This window comes from Perna viridis, chromosome 2 (genome assembly GCF_037379345.1).
Source record: "Perna viridis isolate PV_CMFRI_1.1 ecotype Kerala chromosome 2, ASM3737934v1, whole genome shotgun sequence".
NCBI lineage: Eukaryota > Metazoa > Mollusca > Bivalvia > Mytilida > Mytilidae > Perna > Perna viridis.
The window spans coordinates 53,821,308-53,843,094 of NC_142446.1; the positions used below are offsets into that span (position 1 = coordinate 53,821,308).

Genomic DNA, 21,787 nt, shown 5'->3' on the forward strand with positions numbered 1-21,787 from the left:
ATTACTTTTGAAGATTATAAATTTTTTATACAATAAAAAAATTGTATCTTTAGCCACTAAGAAATATAAGAAAGAATAAAATACTCCAAGTATATACTAAAGATTAAAGATTGAATAAAATAAAAAAGTTCTGTCGCTTTACTTCTTTATATAGATATATATCTAATGCATACTAAAGACATAGAATTGAACTACAACTTATTATTCACCGAAGACGGGAGATCTACAAAAGGGATACAATCACCCATGCTGCTGGATAAACTATAAAGGAATATTTTTTTATCAAAATACTTTTACCCCCAAATGAAGTTAAACTGATCAATATTGTAAAGATAAAAACTAGTGACTGATGAACTTACTTAAAATCATTTGAGTTAGTCCTTTTATCCATAGCACTAAAATCCAGGTTGGTAAGAGAAATAAAATGTATGATTAATATAAATATCTAACAACCCTGAAATCCAAGAGACACATTAGTAACGTAAACAGAAAGTGATTGTTGCCGATTCTATTGTCATGTCAAGTCACAACAACCATTCACTGTGGTTTCATCCAATATTGTAGGATTTATAATGCAGTAATCATTTGTCTTAAAATATTACAGTAGAATTTCAATAAAATTTGCATTATAAACAGCACACTAACCAAATTTTCCAACAAATCATTGAAATGCGATATAATTTATATACCACTTCCATCAATTCAGAAAAGAACTTTAAATGTAACTAAGCAAGCCATGCTCCCCTTTAAAATGATCTGCAAAAATTTGAGGTTTTGTTGGGCCAATAAATTTCTTCCTAAAATAATCAATGAAACCACATCTTTAATTCATGTAAATAAAATACACATATGCAAGGTAACTGTTAATAGCAACCGCTGCTGCCATGAAATTAAAAAAAAATAAATACAAGATTTAACTTATGTGTTCTGCATCAATTTCAAAGTCAACTTAATTTTATTCATAGCAACAGTGGATTAACATTTGATACGTCAGAAACCAAACAGGAAGTAAGCAAATGAGAAAGTAAAATCATAAGTTCCCGCCTACTTATCAAAAACCACCACAAATGTCCTGCTAGTTTGAGAAGAATTAAAACAGTATGAATCTCTTACAAAATTATGACAGAGATCATGATTAAGTAAAATCATAATTTCCTGCCTACTTAACAAAAACCACCACAAATGCTGTAGTCCTCCTAGTTTGAGAAGAATCAATGCAGTGTGAATCTCTTACAAAGTTTTGACAGAGATCATGATTAAGTAAAATCTCTTGGGAAATTATGACACAGAACATGATAAGGAATAAATGTTAAAATTATTTGCAATATCAATTATATTGAATCCAATCCTATACTAATACCTATTCATAAACTGGCTATGTTCTAAAGGTTTTCATAATCTATCATCTATAATCCTGTTTAAGAGACATTTTAATTTAAAGTATGGGAGAAATTACATACCTTCTGCTAAATTTTTGACTAATTTTATTGAAGAAAGATGGTCTATTGGCATTTACAGATGATTCATCCTGAGAGCGAGAGGGTACCCCATCTGGGCCATTGATTTGTCTTTGCTGTCTTCTGTCCCGTATCGGCCCACCATGGAATGTGTTTCTACTTGTTGTGTTTCGGTAAAGTGAACTTTTTGTAGAGGCTGGTGACACAGGCTGTTGTGACGTTTTACCAGGTGCCGTTCTGGAATAGTAAAATATGAAAAATAGTTAAAAATAAAGAAGTTATGATGAATATTTTTTTCTTAAAGGGAAAGACCACCTATGCATTAAGTTAGGCTCTTATGATAAATCATATCCATGTAAACAAAAATAAATAACCTTTAATGCAAAATGGGCATTTATAAAATGCCCAAGGCTATGCGAAGTTCGAAATCTTTGAAATTTATATCGACAGCCATCTTGCAGAATTCTCCTATCTGAAGGAAGAACATAAGCAGACTTTATAGATTTTTACCGATAGCTTCTGATTGCTCAGTAAGTCGGTTTGGTACTGATGCAAGTACTGCAAATAATATGTAAATAAAGAATATTCTGTAAATATTTCTATGATCCTGTTTATCTAATCAACAAAACATGCTGTCTTGTCAAGCTTACGATTGCATGAATGATAATAGAGAAATATTTCAAGTTTTTTGACAGGCAACACAAACATTCTTTGGAAGTAGCCATTAGATTTTCCTCTGACATACTAGTTTTCTAGTTGCAAATCCTGTTGTTCGTCAACGTTGTCTGACATTTGCTAACATGTTGTACCTCAATCTCTTCTTCTGTTTATTTTGGGTTGAAATTATAAGGCAAAAACCCCAAATTTGCGATTTTTTTCGACATTGTAATCAATTACCTATTCACTTTCACTTTACAAACCGACTTCGTGACGTCACATCTCAACCGATCATGGTGGCGCCCATAAGCGTGGGAAATTTAAATTCCCTAATTATAAATTGCGATTAATTAGTTAAGAAAAGGAAATTATTTAGTTTCAATCTAATTTTGATGAACAGTTGAAAGATTAGTTTAGATATTTTTGACTTGCACAATAAAATAGTCTTCTCTTTAACCCAGAGAAAACAATAATTAAGTTCAGCAAGTTCAACCAGCAGGGATGATTATATGAGTTCAACAAGTAAAATCCAAATATGAAATCCTGCAAGTCATTAAGGACCAAGTTTTGCTGAAAAATGCAGAGATGATTTTACAAGGTCAACAAATAAAGCGAAAATTGACAAAATTGGAAGTAAACATACAGTAAAAAAAAAGAATCTTAATAGTAAAATCCAGATTTGAAACAGCAGAAATCCACTAAAAAACGGAAGAAAATCATCTCTGAAAATGTCAAAGTTCCAAAGATCACAAACTCTAATTTTGTTGTCAAACATTAATTCCTGACAATATGCACATCCCATAATGGTAACTTAACACCCCATCAAGTTTTATAACAATCCTACTAGTCTTTGAGGAGGAGTGGCAGATAATGCATAAGACTGAATTTCGCTGAAAAACACTTAAGTTCAACAGCCATCACTTCTACAATTTTTGTCTTTACAGAAATTCATGACAGAATGCACATCTCCATGTGGCTATATTACATTCTACAAATTTTCATTTGGCCAACAGTAATCGACCGACCCTAGTTGGTGCCCCTCGACCCTAACTTTTATATGGCTTCGGCAAAAAAAAAAAAAGTAAAATAAATCCGGAATTTCCGCGTTTTCCATCGCTGATTTAATTTTATTGTATTTAAATCACTCTCCAGTGTGGAGACCCATTATCACAGTAAGAATGCTATGGCGAACATCAGTGCGAGTTCAGTATTTGCAATAAAAATTGTGAAATGTCAGCACTTGGAGGCTAAAAACCTACTGATCATAGTTATTTCATTAACCTTGATTTACTTATGACCACTAGGGCTAATCCGTATTGACGATTGAAACATCTCAAATTAAAATTTTCCAATATTTCGACCTTTCAGATCACTTGAAATAGAAGATTCGAGGAAAAACACAGGACTTGAGGAAATTCTCAACTTGAGATTTTTTTTTTTATGAAACCCAGGCCTGAACTTGTAAACCTATGAAAAACAATTCTATAAAACGATTTTCAGTTAGTAGCGCATTACAACTTCATAGCTTGAACCTATATCAACATGACAACACAATGACACCCAGTAAACTGCTTTTGAAAAATCAATAAAATATCAGTAATTTAATATACAATCCAACTTACGTTGGCCTGTAATTTTCACTGTCTGATAGGGGAGGTAAATCTGTAACTCTTGATGTCTGTGACTGACTTAAACTTGCTGATTTTACATGACCATGACCTTTAGGTCGGACTGGTACGTCTGAAGAAGCACTGCCTGTCGAGTTGGTCATTGGGCTGCAAAATAAAAAATTGTATGTTCAGTACTTGTTTTCACTAAGGAACATACTATTCATAGCGGGAACAAGTACAGTGTTACAAGAACCCATCTGACAAAAACCAGTGTTTGCAAATGACCTTTACCTTAAACCAACTCTTAAAATCTGTAATATGTCTAATGAGCACTGAAGCTTGCATCAATGCAAGTTTCATCAAATCCATTAAGTAACTTAGTGCTTCACGAATCAATATGGAATTCAAGACTGAATGAAGATGGTTACCATCAGAATGCTTCTTTGATAGGTAAAACCTTTCATTCATTAATTAAAAGGGTTCTGAATTCATGGTTTTCGATGGAAATTTCACATTTCGACTGGGCTTGACCAAGACATAAAATTTCTACTGTAAAGATATCTTGCGAAGGCCATAATAAAAATAATCCTAGATTCTAATCCCCACCTGATGAGATTTTTCACACAAACCCCGATTTTTTTATTTTCAAAATGCATTTCGAGAAATAATCCCAGATTCAAATTTCTGGAAATATTCTGTGTCTTGTCTGCACCTGATTTCTAATTATTATCTTTTAGTAACCTCTGGCTAGTAAATCATAATTTCTTTTCAAAATGGTTACAAATTGATAAAAACTGGTCAGGTGCAGCTGTCGAGACATGTTTACTCTGATAGAGCTGATCCAAAATGTTCATGCTGGTAAAATAGATCACCAAGCACACATGGATAACAACATAGCTATTTTTTGGCATGAATGACAGGTACTGAAGGAAAAATTAAAAATACAAAAATGAAATCCACCCCATGCCAACATTTTTTTGGAAGTTGGAGAATCTTGGAATATTTTTGGTGTGGCCTTAGTGGATAAAACACAACATACCCCCTGAGATCATGTTGACCATTAGTTGTTCTACTTGGCTTGTCATTTGGAGGTTGAATCTTAGCATCTCCTGCACTAAAAGTCTCACTCCTACCAGCTGAACGACGTGGAATACTGCTTTGTACATTATTTTTGGTCGTCATTGATGAAGGAGTAGAGATTAATTTTTTCGGCATGGTTGCTCTTGCAGGTGCTGTAGAGCTTATCTGGAGGTAAATAAACAACTGAATTTAGTACTTTAGGTGAGAAGGAAATGACCTAAACCTAATGACCAACTTTTTTTTTCTCAAGAGAATAAAATGCTTCGCAGGGCGCAGCTTGATAATACTGTCGAACCCTGAACAGTTGGGGCAAGTAAGGACAAACCATTATAACTTGACATAGATTTGAATTTTTATTACAATTAGATATTTGACACAGAATAAAAATTGACCAGATCTAAGTGGTCATTTTACACTTTTTGCCCTTATTCCTAAATTCCAGTAAAACCTTCAAAATCAATCCCAAACTTCCTGTGGGAATATGGCATTTTGTGGCACAATTTCAAAGGGATTATTGTCCAAAATTTCTTAAATCAGGGGATATTTGTGATTTAGAACCTTGTTTAAATTTTTTATTAAGATCAACCAATACTCTAATTATTGCACAAAAACCAAGTGTTTATGGACTAGGATAACACCATACCAATATGACAGCATTTTATAATTTTATTTGCAGTCGTATAAAAAGTAGTTCACTTACTGTTTAGAACCCAGGATGCATGATAAGAAGTATCAACTGGCTCTACCTCATAATTGATAACATGCATGATTTTTAAGGTGTGACAAGATGCTGTTAAACATTGTCTAATGATGCAGGTATAGAACACATGTGGAGATGATAGCTAAGTGCAGTTATTACTTCCTTTTTTTTATAATTAAACTAAACTAAGACATTTTGATTTATCATATTAACAAGATTACTGCAGCAATTGTGAGAACTGAACATTTTTTTTTAAAAATTGGTTAATAGTGTTGCATCACTAGAATAAAGCTAAGATCACAGCACACAACCTAATTCTAATCAAGCCACACAGTGCAGGCCTCAGCTAAGCAAGACACAAAGACCACTATATAATTTATTTCGATCCCATAAAGCACAATATCAAGTTCATTTTGAAAATACGTATGGTAAAATATTTAAGAAAATCAAAAGAATTCAAGTGATTTAAAGAAAAAAATGAGAGGCTATGATAAACAATAAGGTCAACAAGACCTTGCTGTACTACATATAAATTTACATCAATGACAGTATTGGTTTATGGTATATGGTAGTACCTTATGGTCTTTGATACTGTCTCTGATGAAAGGACTCTTCTGAAATTGAGGAAATGACAAGCATTACAGCATTCAAGACACTAGCCATTCTTCTTTGCAGAAGGCACAGAACATGCAATGTGTGTGTGTGTGTGTGTGTGTATGTGTACGTGTATACAAATAAAGTCAACAAAATATCAGAAAGAACTAAGGTAGTAAGACTTGAGAACATTCAAATGTATTTTTAATTTTGTAACTAAACTCGAATTCTCTTGAACCAAACAAAATTAAATATTAAAATCACATCCACATTGTATCTTGCCTACCCACACCTATTAATATCATTTAATAATGAATCAACATGGCCATATCTGATCTGATTTAACAACATCTACAAGGTGGAAACTGGCAAATTGTTTATAACATCTAGATCAGAAAAGTGAAATTTCCTTTTGATGTAGAAGAAAATCAGGTTTGTACTTTATAAAGACCAATACTAATAATTTTGTAACCATTCTTTTAAAACAGTCCATCATGCAAGTGAGGGTAAAAAATCAGCATTTGCAAAAGTCAGGGGCAACTTGTATTTTGAAGGAATTTCGAATTATTTTGAAACAATCATGCTCAGGGAATTGTGTTTGTATAGAGGACTTAAATTCTGGGTGACTAATACATTGAATCATATTAGCTGAGCACATTTTTTTTTTTAATATAAAGGTCTTAAAGTATGAGATATAGCCAGATATGAAGAGTGGACAAGATACTTCATATCACAATAAATTTCTGTTCTGTGTTCTCAAAATCTAACTACCAAGTTCTTATTTACATCAATCGTGCATGGAGACAAAGGGGTCATACAGTATGAAATCATGCTAAAGTGTTGCAGAATATCCCATCTATCAGTCTTTGCAATATCCCTGTATAAGAATACGAGTTTTTAAAAATCTGTTAAACAAGAATCCCAATCTTAAATTCAAAGCTAAGCATTAATAGAAGCCAATTTATCTCCTTAGTTAAAAGCAACTAGTCGGTAAGTTAAATCTAGCTGGTTGAGATGAAGGCTTAGCAGTTATTATCTGTATAAATACATCCTAAGTATCCCAAAGCAATGAAAAGCTTTATATCAATGACCTGAATATTTAGTACTTGAAAAAACAATATATGATCACTATTACTATTGACTTAAAATACTACTGAAAAGGAAGCTTTTTTTAAAAAAAAATGCAAACAATTTGAATAAGTCTTATAAGGAATCAAATGTGAAAAACTTTGATAAAAACATATCCTGCAAAGTAACATTTTATCAGCTTAATAAACCAATGCAAAAAACTAATTTGAACTTCAAGATCTAACACACCACTGACAACAAGATGAACTCGTACAAATTATTCAGCCAACAAACCTTTGGGGATTCCATGGTATTAGGAGTTTTTCTTCCTGAAGTTAGAATGTTTTCTTTCGTATTTGATGAATCAATAGTTGTGTTTTGCCGTCTAGGAGCATGAGAGCCAGTAGACTGTGAATTAGATGAGCCACTTGAACCTACAAAAAACATGAAAAATAACATTATCTTACTTTGCCCATTAAGACTATATTTGCCTATCCATATAACATTTGAAGTAAACATACATCAACATAAAATACTAGTACATTGATGGATGGTAGGGTCAATATGCTACACTTACCTTTTTACAAGGCGACATTGCAATACATTATCCATACCCAGTCTTTTTTTTAATGAAATTTTCAAGTTGAAGAACAGCAATAAAGTGCAGTTCCTTTGCATCAGTCCACATTTTAGGGAGGTTTAACCTCTTATTTAACAACTGTCTCTATCCCATGACAACCAAAACATGTGAGAACTATTTTCAACACCTGCTTTGTTATACTGATGTGAATAATAAAACTCTGAAACAATCTGGATAAAAACTGAACACAAATACAGATTTGATAAATCTAACAAAGCAAAACTACTACAGCTCCCCACAACTTTGGTGAGTCATCCCTCCCCTCAAATTCAATGGATTGATTATAGTTCCTATTGCACACACAGTGCTCACCCGAAAAAAAGCTAGTAAAAATTGATTCAGGATAGTGAAATGATGTGTACTTTTGTACGTTTCTTGTTTCGGGGTAGTTAAAGCCTATACAGTCCGCCATTATTCAGGCTAGTCATTGAGAATTTGAAGGAAATGACTGCACATAGTCCAAGACAAAAATGTTTGATCAATCAAAAAGACTCTGCATTGTTCTATCAAACATTGAGCTAAATTCTTAATGTGCAAGCAGACAGAAGCAACATCATGTCAGAAGCTTGTCTAATCACACAGTTCTGTCACATTATTCAGACTTGGGAGCCAAACAGTCCTCTCTCTATACATATACCATATGCTTATTGGAGAAGCAGTGACTACAAATTTCTGAAGTCTTTAGTATTAACCCACAACTTCTTGCACTCAGGACGTGTGAGATGGTAATCATCAAGCGCACATCCACTGTTAAGTTTAAACAAATTTTAACTATCAAAGTGCTGTTAACTTAATATTTCCCCATGTTATTGCGAACGATTTTTCCTAATATGTATTAACTTAATGTCAATTAATCCAACTTCACACACATTTACAAATTTGGTTCTGTTTCACCTTTTTCTATATTTTTTAAACCTGTCCAAAAGTTATTTTGCAACCACATTTGAAGATATTTCAACAGAATATTATCCTACACAGTAATTACACTCAAACAGAACTTATTTCAGCTAAGAAAATAATTTCTTTGATTTATATAAGATTTTCACAACTGGACACTTTTTATCAATTTGAATTTTCCCACCAATTATACTTGGGCAAAATTACTGCTCTTCACATCCTGTTTATTAATCATAAAACCAGAGGCTCACGTGAGCCTGTATCGCTCACCTGGTTTAATTACTTGCTAAATATTTCATATAATTTTGCGTAAATTTACAAGGAATTTTCCTAAGATGAAGATTTTCTTGCAATTTAAAGCATTGGTAAACAGGAATTATTGCATGGGACAGGTTGGAAAGGGGACATAATGCATAGTTTGCAACCCCAACATACTAAAATCCGGAACCAGGCCTTTAAAAATGCAGAAATTGCCATTGTTTTGCGGAATCCATGAAATTTCTGCAAAACACAGCGTTTCTTAGCCTCCAACATGATTACTTTGCTAAAAAACTAATCTTATTAAACTAGGCATTTCACATCCAGTTTTGTATGGAAATATAGTTTACAAGGCACATAAATGCAAACAATGTCCATCAAATCTTAAGAATTATTTAAATAGACTGATTCATAAAGGATATAAATTCGACATTGTTGTCAGATCATTAAATCTTGTCTTTGTAGGAAAAAATATTGATACTCTTATTAGATCATTACATTATAACTTAATCATTCATATTTTAGCATTTTAGTCATTGCACAACTTCTTGCTAGACCAACATAGTCTATGATGTTGCAGTTCTAAATCCTTTGGAAGTTTTGTAACTGATATTTTTTGTGTTGGGAGGCTTGAAGATTTGTCATCCTTATTTGTGTCCTGAGCTTGCTTTCAGTAACTGCGAGCATTCATTGTTTATACCTCATTTGTTTGTCTTCTATGTTATTGTTAATAATTGTTGAGGTACTTTTCTAATGAATTGGATGTATTTCAGGTTGATTTTTACTGTGTGTCTAACTTTGTATTTATTTTAGCCTTTGACCGTATAGAGGGGGAGGGTTTGGATCCAACAAAACTAGTTTATTGTTTGCGCCATGTAGTTGTCTTTTTTTTTAAAACATTTTAGTTTCTTACCATAAATGATAAACTGATATAGTATTGAGGAAGGGCCGGACCTTTTTCGGGATGCTGGGATCAGAGGTTTTTAAGCTCAGGATTTCGGGATTTCTGAGAATTAAGCCCGGGATTTCGGGAAATAAATCCACCGGGAATCGGGATTTTAGCAGTTTTTAAGTTCCTTTGTTGTTCGGGATTTCGGGATTTAGTAAAAATAAAGTCGGGATTCCGGGATCAGACCCCCTCCAGCCCCACCTCAGTATTGTGTTCACTGATTTATCCACTTTGTTTTTATTGGGGCAATTTAGAGCTTGCTACATGGAGGAAATTTCCCACTTGTTGAAGATCATGTGGCGACCTCTAGATGTATATTTTCTCGAGCGGAAACTTTGGTTAAGTTAAGATCAACAGTGGCAGCCATTTTGAAATGGCAAAAGAATCACAAGCTTTCATCTCCTCATGCCAACGATCATTTGTTTCCAGTTTTGTTTCATTTGGTCAAGCGGTTTCCGAGAAAAAGATTTTTACATGTTTTTCTCATAGGGTCCAATGTTAAAGTAAGATCCTCGGTGGCGGCCATTTTGAATTTCCGATTGGCACCAAAATCACAAACTTACATCCCTTCATAAAAGTGAACATTTGTGTCAAGTTTTGTTTAATTTGGTCAAGCGGTTTCCGAGAAGAAGATTTTTACATGTTTCTCCCATAGGGTCCAATGTTAAACTAAGATCCTCGGTGGCGGCCATCTTGAATTTCCGATCGGCACCAAAATCACAAACTTTCATCCCCTCATACCAGTGAACATTTGTGTCAAGTTTGGTTTTATTTGGCCCTGTGGTTTCAGAGAAGAAGATTGAAATGTAAAAGTTTACGGACAGACGGCGGACGACGGACGCCAAGTGATGGCAAAAGCTCACATGGCCTTTGGCCAGGTGAGCTAATAATGATGACAGGATGGAGATTTTGACTGATAACTGTATACAGTGGGACATGCTAAGCACATCTAATGCTTCTTGAAACATTACTGCAAGAACTTCATTCCTTTATTAAAGACTCAAAAAGGTTCCCGCAAATCTTCTGCTCATTTGAAGACTAGATCTTAATTTTATTAGCATGAATAATAGAATATTTTGCAGAATAATTGCCAGAAACATATTTACAGGTTATAAAAGCTGTATTGAAGGAATTACATTTGGACTTTATTTTTGTCTAGTGTTCAGAAACAGTAGGGAAGTTCAAGGCATGAACCAGCGACATAAGGTATTTTGATAAATCAAAAATCCAAAAATGGGAAATCTTGTATTCATTATCACCTGCACAGAATGAAGATTACTTTATGTCAATTCATTAAACTAAATTAATACCCAACTATACTTCTTTATAGTGAACTTTTATCTTCTTTCACAACTACATGTATACGTACCCTTATCACCACCATGACTGTACCGCCTGCGGCCCTGACTACTACTACTACTCGTCGCTGACTGACTTCTAGTGACCTTGTTAGGAGACTGGTTATTATTGGCTGTATTTTCACTATGAGGGCGATTAGACGATGACGATAATGGTAGATTTCTCAATGATTGACTGCTACCTGAACGATCACTTCCATCCAACTGAGAAAAAAAGGAACAAAAAAAAATATGAACATTATCTGCTAATATAAATGATTAAATGTATTTAAACAAACCAAATGTATATTGCAAGTGCCTTTCTGGTTTTTTTTTTTTGCTTTTTTTTCTGTTGCTGTTGTTGTTTTTTTTTTTATTATTTTTTTTTTTTTAGCTTTCACATGTACCCCTATTACAAGAAGAATTATTTGTCATACATCAGAAGAATTAGTTGTGAACAATTCAAAATGGACTTACATAAGAACTTCATTTTCAGTTTATTATCTACCAACAAAATCTATAAAACTAATTTATACTTTTTAAAATTCAGCTTTCACTTACATCTAATGTCCTACGGCCTAACAGTAGATATGTAGCTTGAATGTCATCATATTTTTGATGTGTTATAGAATCTTCAATATCTTTCCTATTGTAACCCATTTGCACCATAACCTCTGTAATGTAAAGACATTAAAATTATACCTGACTACATTGATAGCATGTCAGTAATTAGTTAAGAAGTTTAAGTAATTACAGTACATGAAATATACATGAAATCCTGCATGTCTAAATGATATGTGAAACATAGAACATGACTTCATACATGTACATGTAAGTGAATACTGGGGAAAAATAAGTAAATTTAGAACTACTTTTACAATAAAAAATGATAAGTAACAAAAGAAAATGAAACTGTATGTTAAAGTAAAATATTACTACCACAACAGATTTAAATCATTCAAGTAATAAAAATGACTTCCTAAGTCATATGTTAAACGAAATCATGGATGAAATAACTTATCTTCAAACGCCCCTTAATAACATTTGTGGAACATAACAAAAAGAGTAATTATCTTAGAAAAAAATATTATCTTCAATTATCATTTTCTGATTTTTCATGCAATTTGTGTATATATACTCAAGTATAAGTCGATCCTCCTGCAGAAAGTCAGACCCCCCTTTTCAGTCCAAATTTCTGGAGCCTAGCTTTGAACCACTTGTAAGTAGGACTAATTTCTGACAGCTGCATTGCTAACATTATATAATTACAATGAGTATACCTGTTTGTTTTGATAACTTCAATAAATATTGAAATAAATAATTCCAAGCCAGAGTAGTTTTTATAGTAGAAAGTAATTAAATTCTTGACAAGCCATGTCGATTGTTTTGATACAGCCATTTTCTCATTCATTCGAATTTTGGCACAACCAATAACCCAAATTAAAATTATAAATATAGTAAACAACAAAGAATAAAACAGAAAGTTTATGATACTACAATAACTCAGTTGGGGATATTTCAGTAAGTTAAGAGGTTTTACCTTAAAGAAAAAGAAATTCTTGTTGTCATTACCAACTGAACTATTTATTACTTTCGTCACAAATTATGGTACGTTATCCGGTCACGTTTCTATTACATCTTTGGGTTTTTGGCTATATGAGTGTACACAGGTAAAAATCAATACACAAAATGGATGAGTGGGAAATACAAATAAAATCATAAAAGGCCAGTACTGTGGCAAAATAAAGACTAAACAGTAAATATTCTTTTACTCATCATATTTCAGCAGTAAAAGGTAGAAGATGAAGGCACTCTTCCTAAAACTGACATTTGCAATTTAACATTGGAATAAAAGGTGCCAGTCTGGCTGTTCAGTGTTGGGTGTCATGCTCATGTCAGTTCAAGTAGAAAATTTTAGTTCGTAAGCTAAATCTTGTTGTTAAGTTAGAACCCTTCCCAACAGTTAAAAATTTAGTCTAAAATAACACAATTTATAGATGAGTATATTTGGGAGTTCTATGGCACAAAAAAAAAAATAAATAAAATAAAAAAAATTGGGATGTTCCCAAGAGCACAATTCATAAAAGTATTCCTTTAGCATTCAAAGCTAGTTACTACGAAGTAAAACTGAATATCCAATTACCTGAGAATTAGAAAGAATTTGAACAATTTATCAGTAGTGTTTTGTTTTTGGATTAAATCTCATTGTTAAGGTACTTAGTTATTTTATTTTTAAAATTGAACCCAGCATGATATAGTCACTATGTATAAATGACTAAATTATCATGAACTATGATAACACAAGGATAGATGTATATCTGATTACACTAAGTTTGAAGAAATAAAACTTATCTTCCAGTAAAGAAATAACAGATGCTTGCTTGACAACACTGACAACTACATCCAATGATACAACATTCAAAAATGCAAGTGATTGCCACAATGAAGTTCCTACTCTACATTAAATCAATGATCAAACAACCTAATGCTTTCTTTAAACCTCTAATGCCTACACAAATTCCACAATATTTACACAAAAAAACACAAAAACAGAATCATTGTTTTGACAACTAATATACTAGTTTCATAGCATTAACTTTCTTATGGCAATCACAAACTTAGAGATATAACAAGGCCCATTTCTGTCTTTTTGTCAACATTGCCATAAGTAAAGAGATAATATAAGTTACTTTAAAATCTATCACTACTGTGCCTTGTTACCATCCCAAATTTCTATGGTGACAAACACACACACACACATGACAACAAAACTGTTATCAAAATGAGGAAAATGAGGGTTACACATCTTAAGCAATGTCTTTTCAACAAAGAAACAATAAAAGCCTCTTACACTTAATCTACATCTTACATAAAATAAATATTTAACATTCAATTTCTAATTCTTGCATATTATTACCATGATTAAATGAATGTTTCTTAGTATTCTAGACATTGCTTATAAAGACTTTACCTATCCGCTTTGAATCTAAAAGATCCTTGGGCGGCTCTTGAAAAGGTTTTAATTCTTTGTCTTCGTAACCCATATTGTTCCATCGGTCCTTCATTATATTCTGACGACACAAAATAAAGAACAAAAGTAGACACTAATGTTTTGTAAACTAAAACACTGATATAGTTGGAAGAAGCAGTGTAGATTAATAAACTACTAAATTGTTTCTACAGCAAATCATTGCTGAAATCATTCAGGGTGCCCACATGCTTCAACCAATTCTGTTTTCAATGAATCAACATTGTGGATGTTCATTGAAAACCTTGGAACTTAACAATACACTATACATAACAACATTAACTGTTACTCTTAAGTAACCGTGGGGGTGTGTCCACTGCTGGAACATTACCTATACGAACAGGATCAAGTACATCGGCTGGGGGTTCGACAAAAGGTAAAAGTTCATCATCCTCAAAACCTACATTCATCCACTTGTCTCGCATTATATTCTGGTACAATAGAAGAAATCAAGAATTTACATGAAGTCTTGTTTTGCTTCTTAGGCTGACATCTGATCATAGCTTTAGTTAGCTGCGAAATCGTAGCTCTTGATCCTTTTTTTTTTTTTTTTGATTTTGTGATCTAACTTTTAAAAAAATACAAAAAAATTGTTAGAGCTACGTTTCGCAGCTAATCTTTAGTATGTTCATTAATTCCTACCTAAATTCCACAAAATCTATTGAATTGCTTTGTTTCATACACCTTTTTTTTCTCTCTAGTATAAGTTAAATCAATATTGTTACTTTAAACATTATCTAAAATAAAGTCATAAATATATACATTACTTGACAAGTTCTATCTTTTAGTGGTCAATTTTGGGTATTCAAAGTTTGAAATTGGTATACAAGAATTTTGGGTTTGGTAAAATGAAAGCTTGAAGACTAGTTAAAATTGAGAAAACTTTAACCCCCATTTTAAGACACATTTACAGCATAGCTTAAAATTACAAGTTTCATTTATCTGCACATAAGCCTAGACTTACCTCTAAACTAGCCCTTTTTGTAGGATTTAATACTAAAAACTTTTTTAATAAATTTTCACAGTCTGTAGACATATAAAAAGGTATTCTATATTTTCCACGTAAAACTCTTTCTCTTAATTCCTGAAAAAAAAAATTAAAAATAAGTGGTGTCAGTTATGGTTCATGAGAATACATAAATTTCTTGTTAACAAAAAAAGAAATTATTAACATATTATTAATTTCTTTATCATGATTAAATGCTAATGTCCATTTACTCTAGCATTACTCAAAGATTTACAAACAAACCCCTTTTATAGATCAAATTACATTTGCTTTAATAACAACCTTTCCTTGGTTCAATGTAGAAAATATTAGTCTGTAATTTTAGTCAAAAAACAAATGGAAACAAGGGTTGAATGAAAGATAACTGCTTAAATTTTCATAGTAAGAAACAGTTATTTAAGTGTTATATACCTTTAAATTTTGACCATCAAATGGTAATGACCCACTGACTAGTGTATATAATATGACACCTAAACTCCATACATCTACTTCAGGACCATCATATTTCTTTCCTAAAAAGAAAAGATATATATACAACATATTCAAACTTTTATGTTCATACTAAGATGAAAAGCTTGTATTCTGTGACACTCAGTCACCACTTCACCAGAATGGCTCTTGCAAATGATTTTATTCAATGTAGCGAGCTCAATGGTTCCTATTCTACATATTGAGAGGCAGAAATAGACTGGTGGAATACTTGGATATCTGTTCAAGCTTCATGAACAAAATATGATGGGTTAATGAAATTAAGATGAAAATAAATCATAGGTGACAGTGATCCAAGGTTGTATAAAACTGATGATATACCAATGTAAACCCAAGTCTACTTTCTGTACCAAGAACATAAAAGATGATCTATTTCAAACAAGTCTAGACCTGACATTTTATTCTGAATTCTTTTATAACTTAAGATTTGATAAATAAGATGAAGTTTATTTTGAATCCTTCCTTGACTAAAATTTTGATGCATCATAGCAATTTCAATTGAACATTTAGGGAAAGCTTTTTTTTTTAAACGAACAGTATACTGGAGGTTCAATCAAGTTATTTTTTTTCTTCATTAGCTTAATTTTTTTTCTCTTTCAAAAATTAGTCCATCTTAGATCTATTTTAGTATTTTTATTAGTATATTTTATTAAATATCTTTCTTCAATTCACGATGAGTTCTAAAGTGTAAGGGTCAGCTCATCATGGCGTGTATTGAAATTATGAAAGGTCAATAAACCATAACTTTAGATCTCTTTCAATCAGTGTTAACATTTTGTCCATGAATCATGACGTTAACAATTTATCAGACTAATCAAAAATATGTTTACCCTGAAATAATTCTGGTGCAGCATAAGGAGGGCTCCCACAGAAAGTGTCTAATTTGTTTCCAGGAACAAATTCATTACTAAAACCAAAGTCAGCTATTTTTATATTCATATCTCCATCTAACAGCAAGTTTTCTGCCTGTAAAACAAATAAATATCATCACTTTAAAACCAATTTTAAAGACAAGCAACACAACATTACTGTCTCAAAAAATGGACGAATAACAAAAAACAAAAACAGAACAGGTCCTTTAAAAACATTCAGCATTTCAAAGAACTCCAAGTATTCAAGGCTTGAAATCAAACCTGCAGAAACTGAAAAAAATAATAGCTATATAGATATATACACACACACACACACACACGTATTTATTTTCAAAATCCATTTACACTTTTTTCCCAGTGTAGAACTTAGTGTTAAAATTCACGTAGAAACCCAGTATAAATTCTGATAGGAAATTCCGTCAACACCAATATAATTCAGTATGCTCCCAGAGGGAAGGGATTTATTGAACTATGATAATTCAGACAATGTAAAGTCTGTGTCATGATGATTAAACCATATTGGAAGTTAACTAGGATAATAACAGGGCTGACAAAATAAAAGGTGATTAGAATTTTTGTTTCTTCAGAAGCATTTCCTGTTTCACCTGACTATTACTACTGAACACTAAACATTCATAAATTGATAACCGTCATGGAATCAAAATATTCACTATGGATGAAAGAAATGCTCAATGATCATAAAGCTTTTCTTCATTTTAGAAGAATTTATTACTGGTACTTATTCATGTAAATACAGAAAATATCAATGCAAATGATAATGAAAATCAATAATACATCAAGTAATTTGTGCAATATATAATAATACTGCCATGTCAGTGTGAAACATGGACAGAGTAACAATAAAAAAACTTAAGATGTAATGGTGCAAAACACTCAAATGTAGAACCCTGATCAGCAAGTGTATCCTCAATTTGGACCATGAATTAAGTGTTTTACACCACAACATTCTCACCTTATTCAGTTTTTTTTATTAATTGATGATTTACCTTCAAATCTCTATGTACTATATGCTTTTGATGACAATACTGAACTGCAGAAACAATCTAAAATGGAAAAAAAAAATAAAAATGTCAGTATGTGTGTCAACAATTCCGGGTCAATTGTACATTGTGTGCGTTTCCTATATCATAAAAATTACAATCGGAAGGGTAGGTAGGCAATAAAAGGACAATTAACTGGGAAGAGTGAATAACCAAAATTTGATCACTGTCTAGATTCAACGAGTGTGTGGAACTTGTTCCACACACAATTTAAATCTTAACACATCCTGGCATGATTGGTTATATTCTGGGTATTCATGAAAACCAATTGATTATCCTATTTACAATGTAGATTTTCTTCATCATTTATTGCTATTTTCAATATGGTTTTTAAATTTTGTGAACGGCGAATTAATATTCATGTTGTGACATTTTGGCAGGAGAAAGTAAGAGTGAAACTAACGAATATAATTCATTGTGAATAATCGAAAATTTTTACACAGGGAACATTTGGTAAATCACTGCTACCTATATAATAGAATGTTATATTCATTTGCATGTAATTCTATTTGATTAAAGTTAATATATCACTGCCCAATATTGATCCTATAATCACTTGCCTAATAACATCCTCCCAACTACCTGCCCAATACCAACCCTACAATATCTTGCCTAAACCCAACTATACTATCACTTGCCTAATACCAAACCTCTTATTACTTGCCCAATACCAATCCTACAATCAATTGCCCAGTACCAATCCTACTATCACTTACCAATACTGACCCTATAATCACTTGCCTAAAACCAATTCTACAATCACATGCCCAAAACCAACCTTCCTATCACATGCCCAATACTAACTGTCACTTTTCCAGTACCAACCTTAATATCACTTGCCCAATACCAAACCTCCAAAATGTCCAATACCAACCCTACTACCACTTGCCCAGTACCAACCAACCTCAGGTAAAACTTGTAAGTATGGGATAGTTTTAACTCAATCAAAATATTTTTCTCTTATCTATGAATTGGAAGAATGAAATATTTTTAGTTGAGGCTTTGCAAAAGTACTTCATTGATTTTAAACAGAATATCTGGTTCTAAAAATATGTCAGAGAATGTAAATTGTTTAGGATTGGTGGAAAAAAGAGGATACGTAGGATTGATAAACTAGAAACATTTATTTTTCTTTGGCCTAAAATAATATCTGATTAAATAAAATTAACTTCCACAGAAATGGAAATGATGCATTTCTCTCATCCATTCCCGTTAACATAGGTAACTTTAAGTGAAGATAAAACTGACTATACTATAGTGCCCTAAAACCAGAAATCCTAAAGACATTTACAAGTGTTATAACATAATATAACACCATTAATTATTTAAACACATCCCATGGAGAAATCATCTATAATAAGTATGGTAATTATCTTTGCAGTGTATTCACCTCAAGCCTGTTGCTGACTTTAGGACTGATCTCCGTAAAATCAAGTGAATTTCTGCCAACTATGCAGACTTTAATTCAGAAATATCATTAATGGAACCTAAACTAATGCAAACCTCCTATAAATGTGCTATTCAATTAAAACTCTGTATGGATTTTTGTTAACTGCTCATTAGCCTGTTGCAGCTAGTATGCAAATAAACACATATAATATCGACTCATCTTACTGTAATTATTATTATCATAAATATATGAATAAAACAGAAAACTCCAGAAATCAATGATGACCTACAGCTATTGCAGTCAAGTACCTTTTGGGCTTTATGATGTTTGATTTTTTCTCTTACAAGACAACTTCAAATGAGATTTTAAAGCTATTACAGTGCTTTAACTATCTACTAAGCAACACATGTTGGCCATTTTTATATTTTACTTAATCTCTATATAATTCCATTTGAGAAATTTATGGTAAAATCAATGATATCATGCTTATATAAATATCTGAAGAGAAGTGAAGTGCTCCAGAAGCCTGGTCTTGTATTAAAGTCAATTAATTGGATGTCACTAGCTGTAATGGAGACTTTAACCGGATCAGGAGTTGGGAATGGCTCCAATACAATAAAATCAATACAAACACATAAATGGTTTAGCATCACCAAAACTCTAGAATAAAGATAGTTGGCATTATAACCTGGTAAGCTATTGGGAGAATGAAATTTGGAGTGTCCATCAATTGACCTATCTAAATACATTTATAAAGCACAGGTCAAGCTTGTTTTATAACTTCTGCTGTTCTTGAAAATCTTAAAACAGAAAATCTTGAGTGTATTGCATATGAGTTTAACTATGTGGCCATTGTTCCTTAATACATGTATAATTTCAAAGACAGAATCAAATTTCTGATACTAAAACATATTACCTAAATTTTTGTTTTGTTTTGTTTTTTGTTAACTTTACTAAAGTAATACATGGAACAAATTACCTGTCATTAAGAAATATTCCTATTTATTAATTAGATTTTATAATACTGACAGTTGCCATTACTTAACCAAACATTTAGAGATAGTTCTCACCAAAAAGCAAGTACACTAAACATGCTAAATATACAGTTCAAAGAAAAAATTTCTTTTATTTTTTAAGAATTAGATATTGAAATGGAATATTCAATCTCAAATTAAACCATCGTATTGCTCAACTCCAAGATTATTATTCCGTACAATCATGCATTTCAACAATAAGCAGTACTAAGTTATGACATAATGCCTTCATCAATGTCATATGTGCTGAACAGATGTATATCCCTGACTAAATAGTTACTAAAGCATTCCAGCTGTTAAAATATTCACCCTCACAACTAATGAAATAATGATCCTGTAGAAATAATCATTTCACTATCAATTCATGTCTATACTGATAAAATGAAAACATCATACTTGTCTAAATTTAGACCTGGCTTCTTTTTCTTTCATTCTGCCATGTGCAACAAGGTAGTCAAAAACCTCCCCTAAAACAAAGAACAATAGTTAAAAGCTGAATTCACTTTGGCTTGCAACATCAGGACTTTATCATTCTCAATTTCCTATCAGATATGTTAATATTTCCTAATTACATTTTTTCCACTAATCATTTATTGCAATACTTTTAAATTTCATTGGCTATGATTATTGTTCTACTCTTAATCTATGCCCTGGAAAGCTTCAAGAGAAGACAAATAAATAGATCAAAGAGTTAAATCAATATATCTATATCTCCACTTAATCAAAACTAAATATACCACTGACATAAGGAACTGTATTTAATCACAATTCAATCAATATCACCATACGATTAATTAAATGAAATAAGAACTTAAAAATACTTACCCCCACTTGCATATTCAATAACCAAATATAAAGTCTTTTCTGTCTGTATTACTTCAAATAGTTTTACTATAAAAAAAAAAAGAAAATAAATACTTCAATTAAACCACATTCAGCTCTAATACTACTTACCAGTATATATTTTAGAAAAGGCAAGGAGAAACATATTCACCATATGAAACAAAATCACTGGTAAATCACATGGCATGTTCATGTAGGTATAATTTGGTTTATCCATACTATACACAGGATATTATAGTAAATTTTATGAAAAAGAAGAGTTGAAATATTAATTTATGATTCAAAAATGAATTTTAACGTTTACATGTGATACAAGGCAGCCATGTCAAGTGACATAGATAGAACTTGAGGTTTGCAGTCAAACTATTTTCTATAAAATATTGTCATTTCTATGCAATATTGTAACTATCTGTCGAAAATATGTACTGTGACACCCCTATTAGAAAGCATCTTCATGATCTACTTCATGTCACAAAAAATAGTATACATAGTATGTGCCTATAAATTACAAAAATTCTCCTCTTTTTTTTCAATTCAAGATAAACCAATTTCTTTCTCTAAATCAATTTTTTTATGAAATTTTGCACAAAGGGCTATGCATGAATACATCAATTCATAAATCTTTGAATTTCACTAGTACACTTCAACTCTTCAGTTTAATACTTCTTCTTATTCTAAAATCTTTTATTTCTTGTCCATGATTCAATATTATTTTTTAAATATATTTAAACTAACATATACAATATGCACAATACAACACAAGTCAATATTTACTAAATATAGAATCTGATGTGATATGCATCAGAAAATGACACAC

General features: G+C 31.8%; 1 protein-coding gene across 8 annotated transcripts in view; it reads right to left on the minus strand.

Annotated features, from left to right (window-relative positions):
- Positions 1 to 21,787, minus strand: part of LOC148626032 (MAP/microtubule affinity-regulating kinase 3-like) — a 37,367-nt gene that overhangs the window by 5,826 nt on the left and 9,754 nt on the right. For 2 of the 8 annotated variants that reach the window (XM_088569617.1, XM_088569615.1), the window contains exons 5-19: positions 20,953 to 21,018; positions 20,524 to 20,594; positions 17,650 to 17,706; positions 16,601 to 16,736; positions 15,693 to 15,793; positions 15,240 to 15,359; positions 14,219 to 14,318; positions 11,809 to 11,921; positions 11,280 to 11,472; positions 7,461 to 7,600; positions 6,080 to 6,118; positions 4,764 to 4,969; positions 3,737 to 3,889; positions 1,461 to 1,694; positions 360 to 395 (exon numbers count right to left, since the gene is read on the minus strand). In XM_088569617.1, the coding sequence (XP_088425743.1) occupies positions 360 to 395; positions 1,461 to 1,694; positions 3,737 to 3,889; positions 4,764 to 4,969; positions 6,080 to 6,118; positions 7,461 to 7,600; positions 11,280 to 11,472; positions 11,809 to 11,921; positions 14,219 to 14,318; positions 15,240 to 15,359; positions 15,693 to 15,793; positions 16,601 to 16,736; positions 17,650 to 17,706; positions 20,524 to 20,594; positions 20,953 to 21,018 (1,765 nt within the window). Of the gene's footprint in view, positions 1 to 359; positions 396 to 1,460; positions 1,695 to 3,736; positions 3,890 to 4,763; positions 4,970 to 6,079; positions 6,119 to 7,460; positions 7,601 to 11,279; positions 11,473 to 11,808; positions 11,922 to 14,218; positions 14,319 to 14,606; positions 14,707 to 15,239; positions 15,360 to 15,692; positions 15,794 to 16,600; positions 16,737 to 17,649; positions 17,707 to 20,523; positions 20,595 to 20,952; positions 21,019 to 21,787 lie in introns of all 8 variants that reach the window. The other 6 variants (XM_088569620.1, XM_088569618.1, XM_088569623.1 and 3 more) reach the window with 4 other exon arrangements.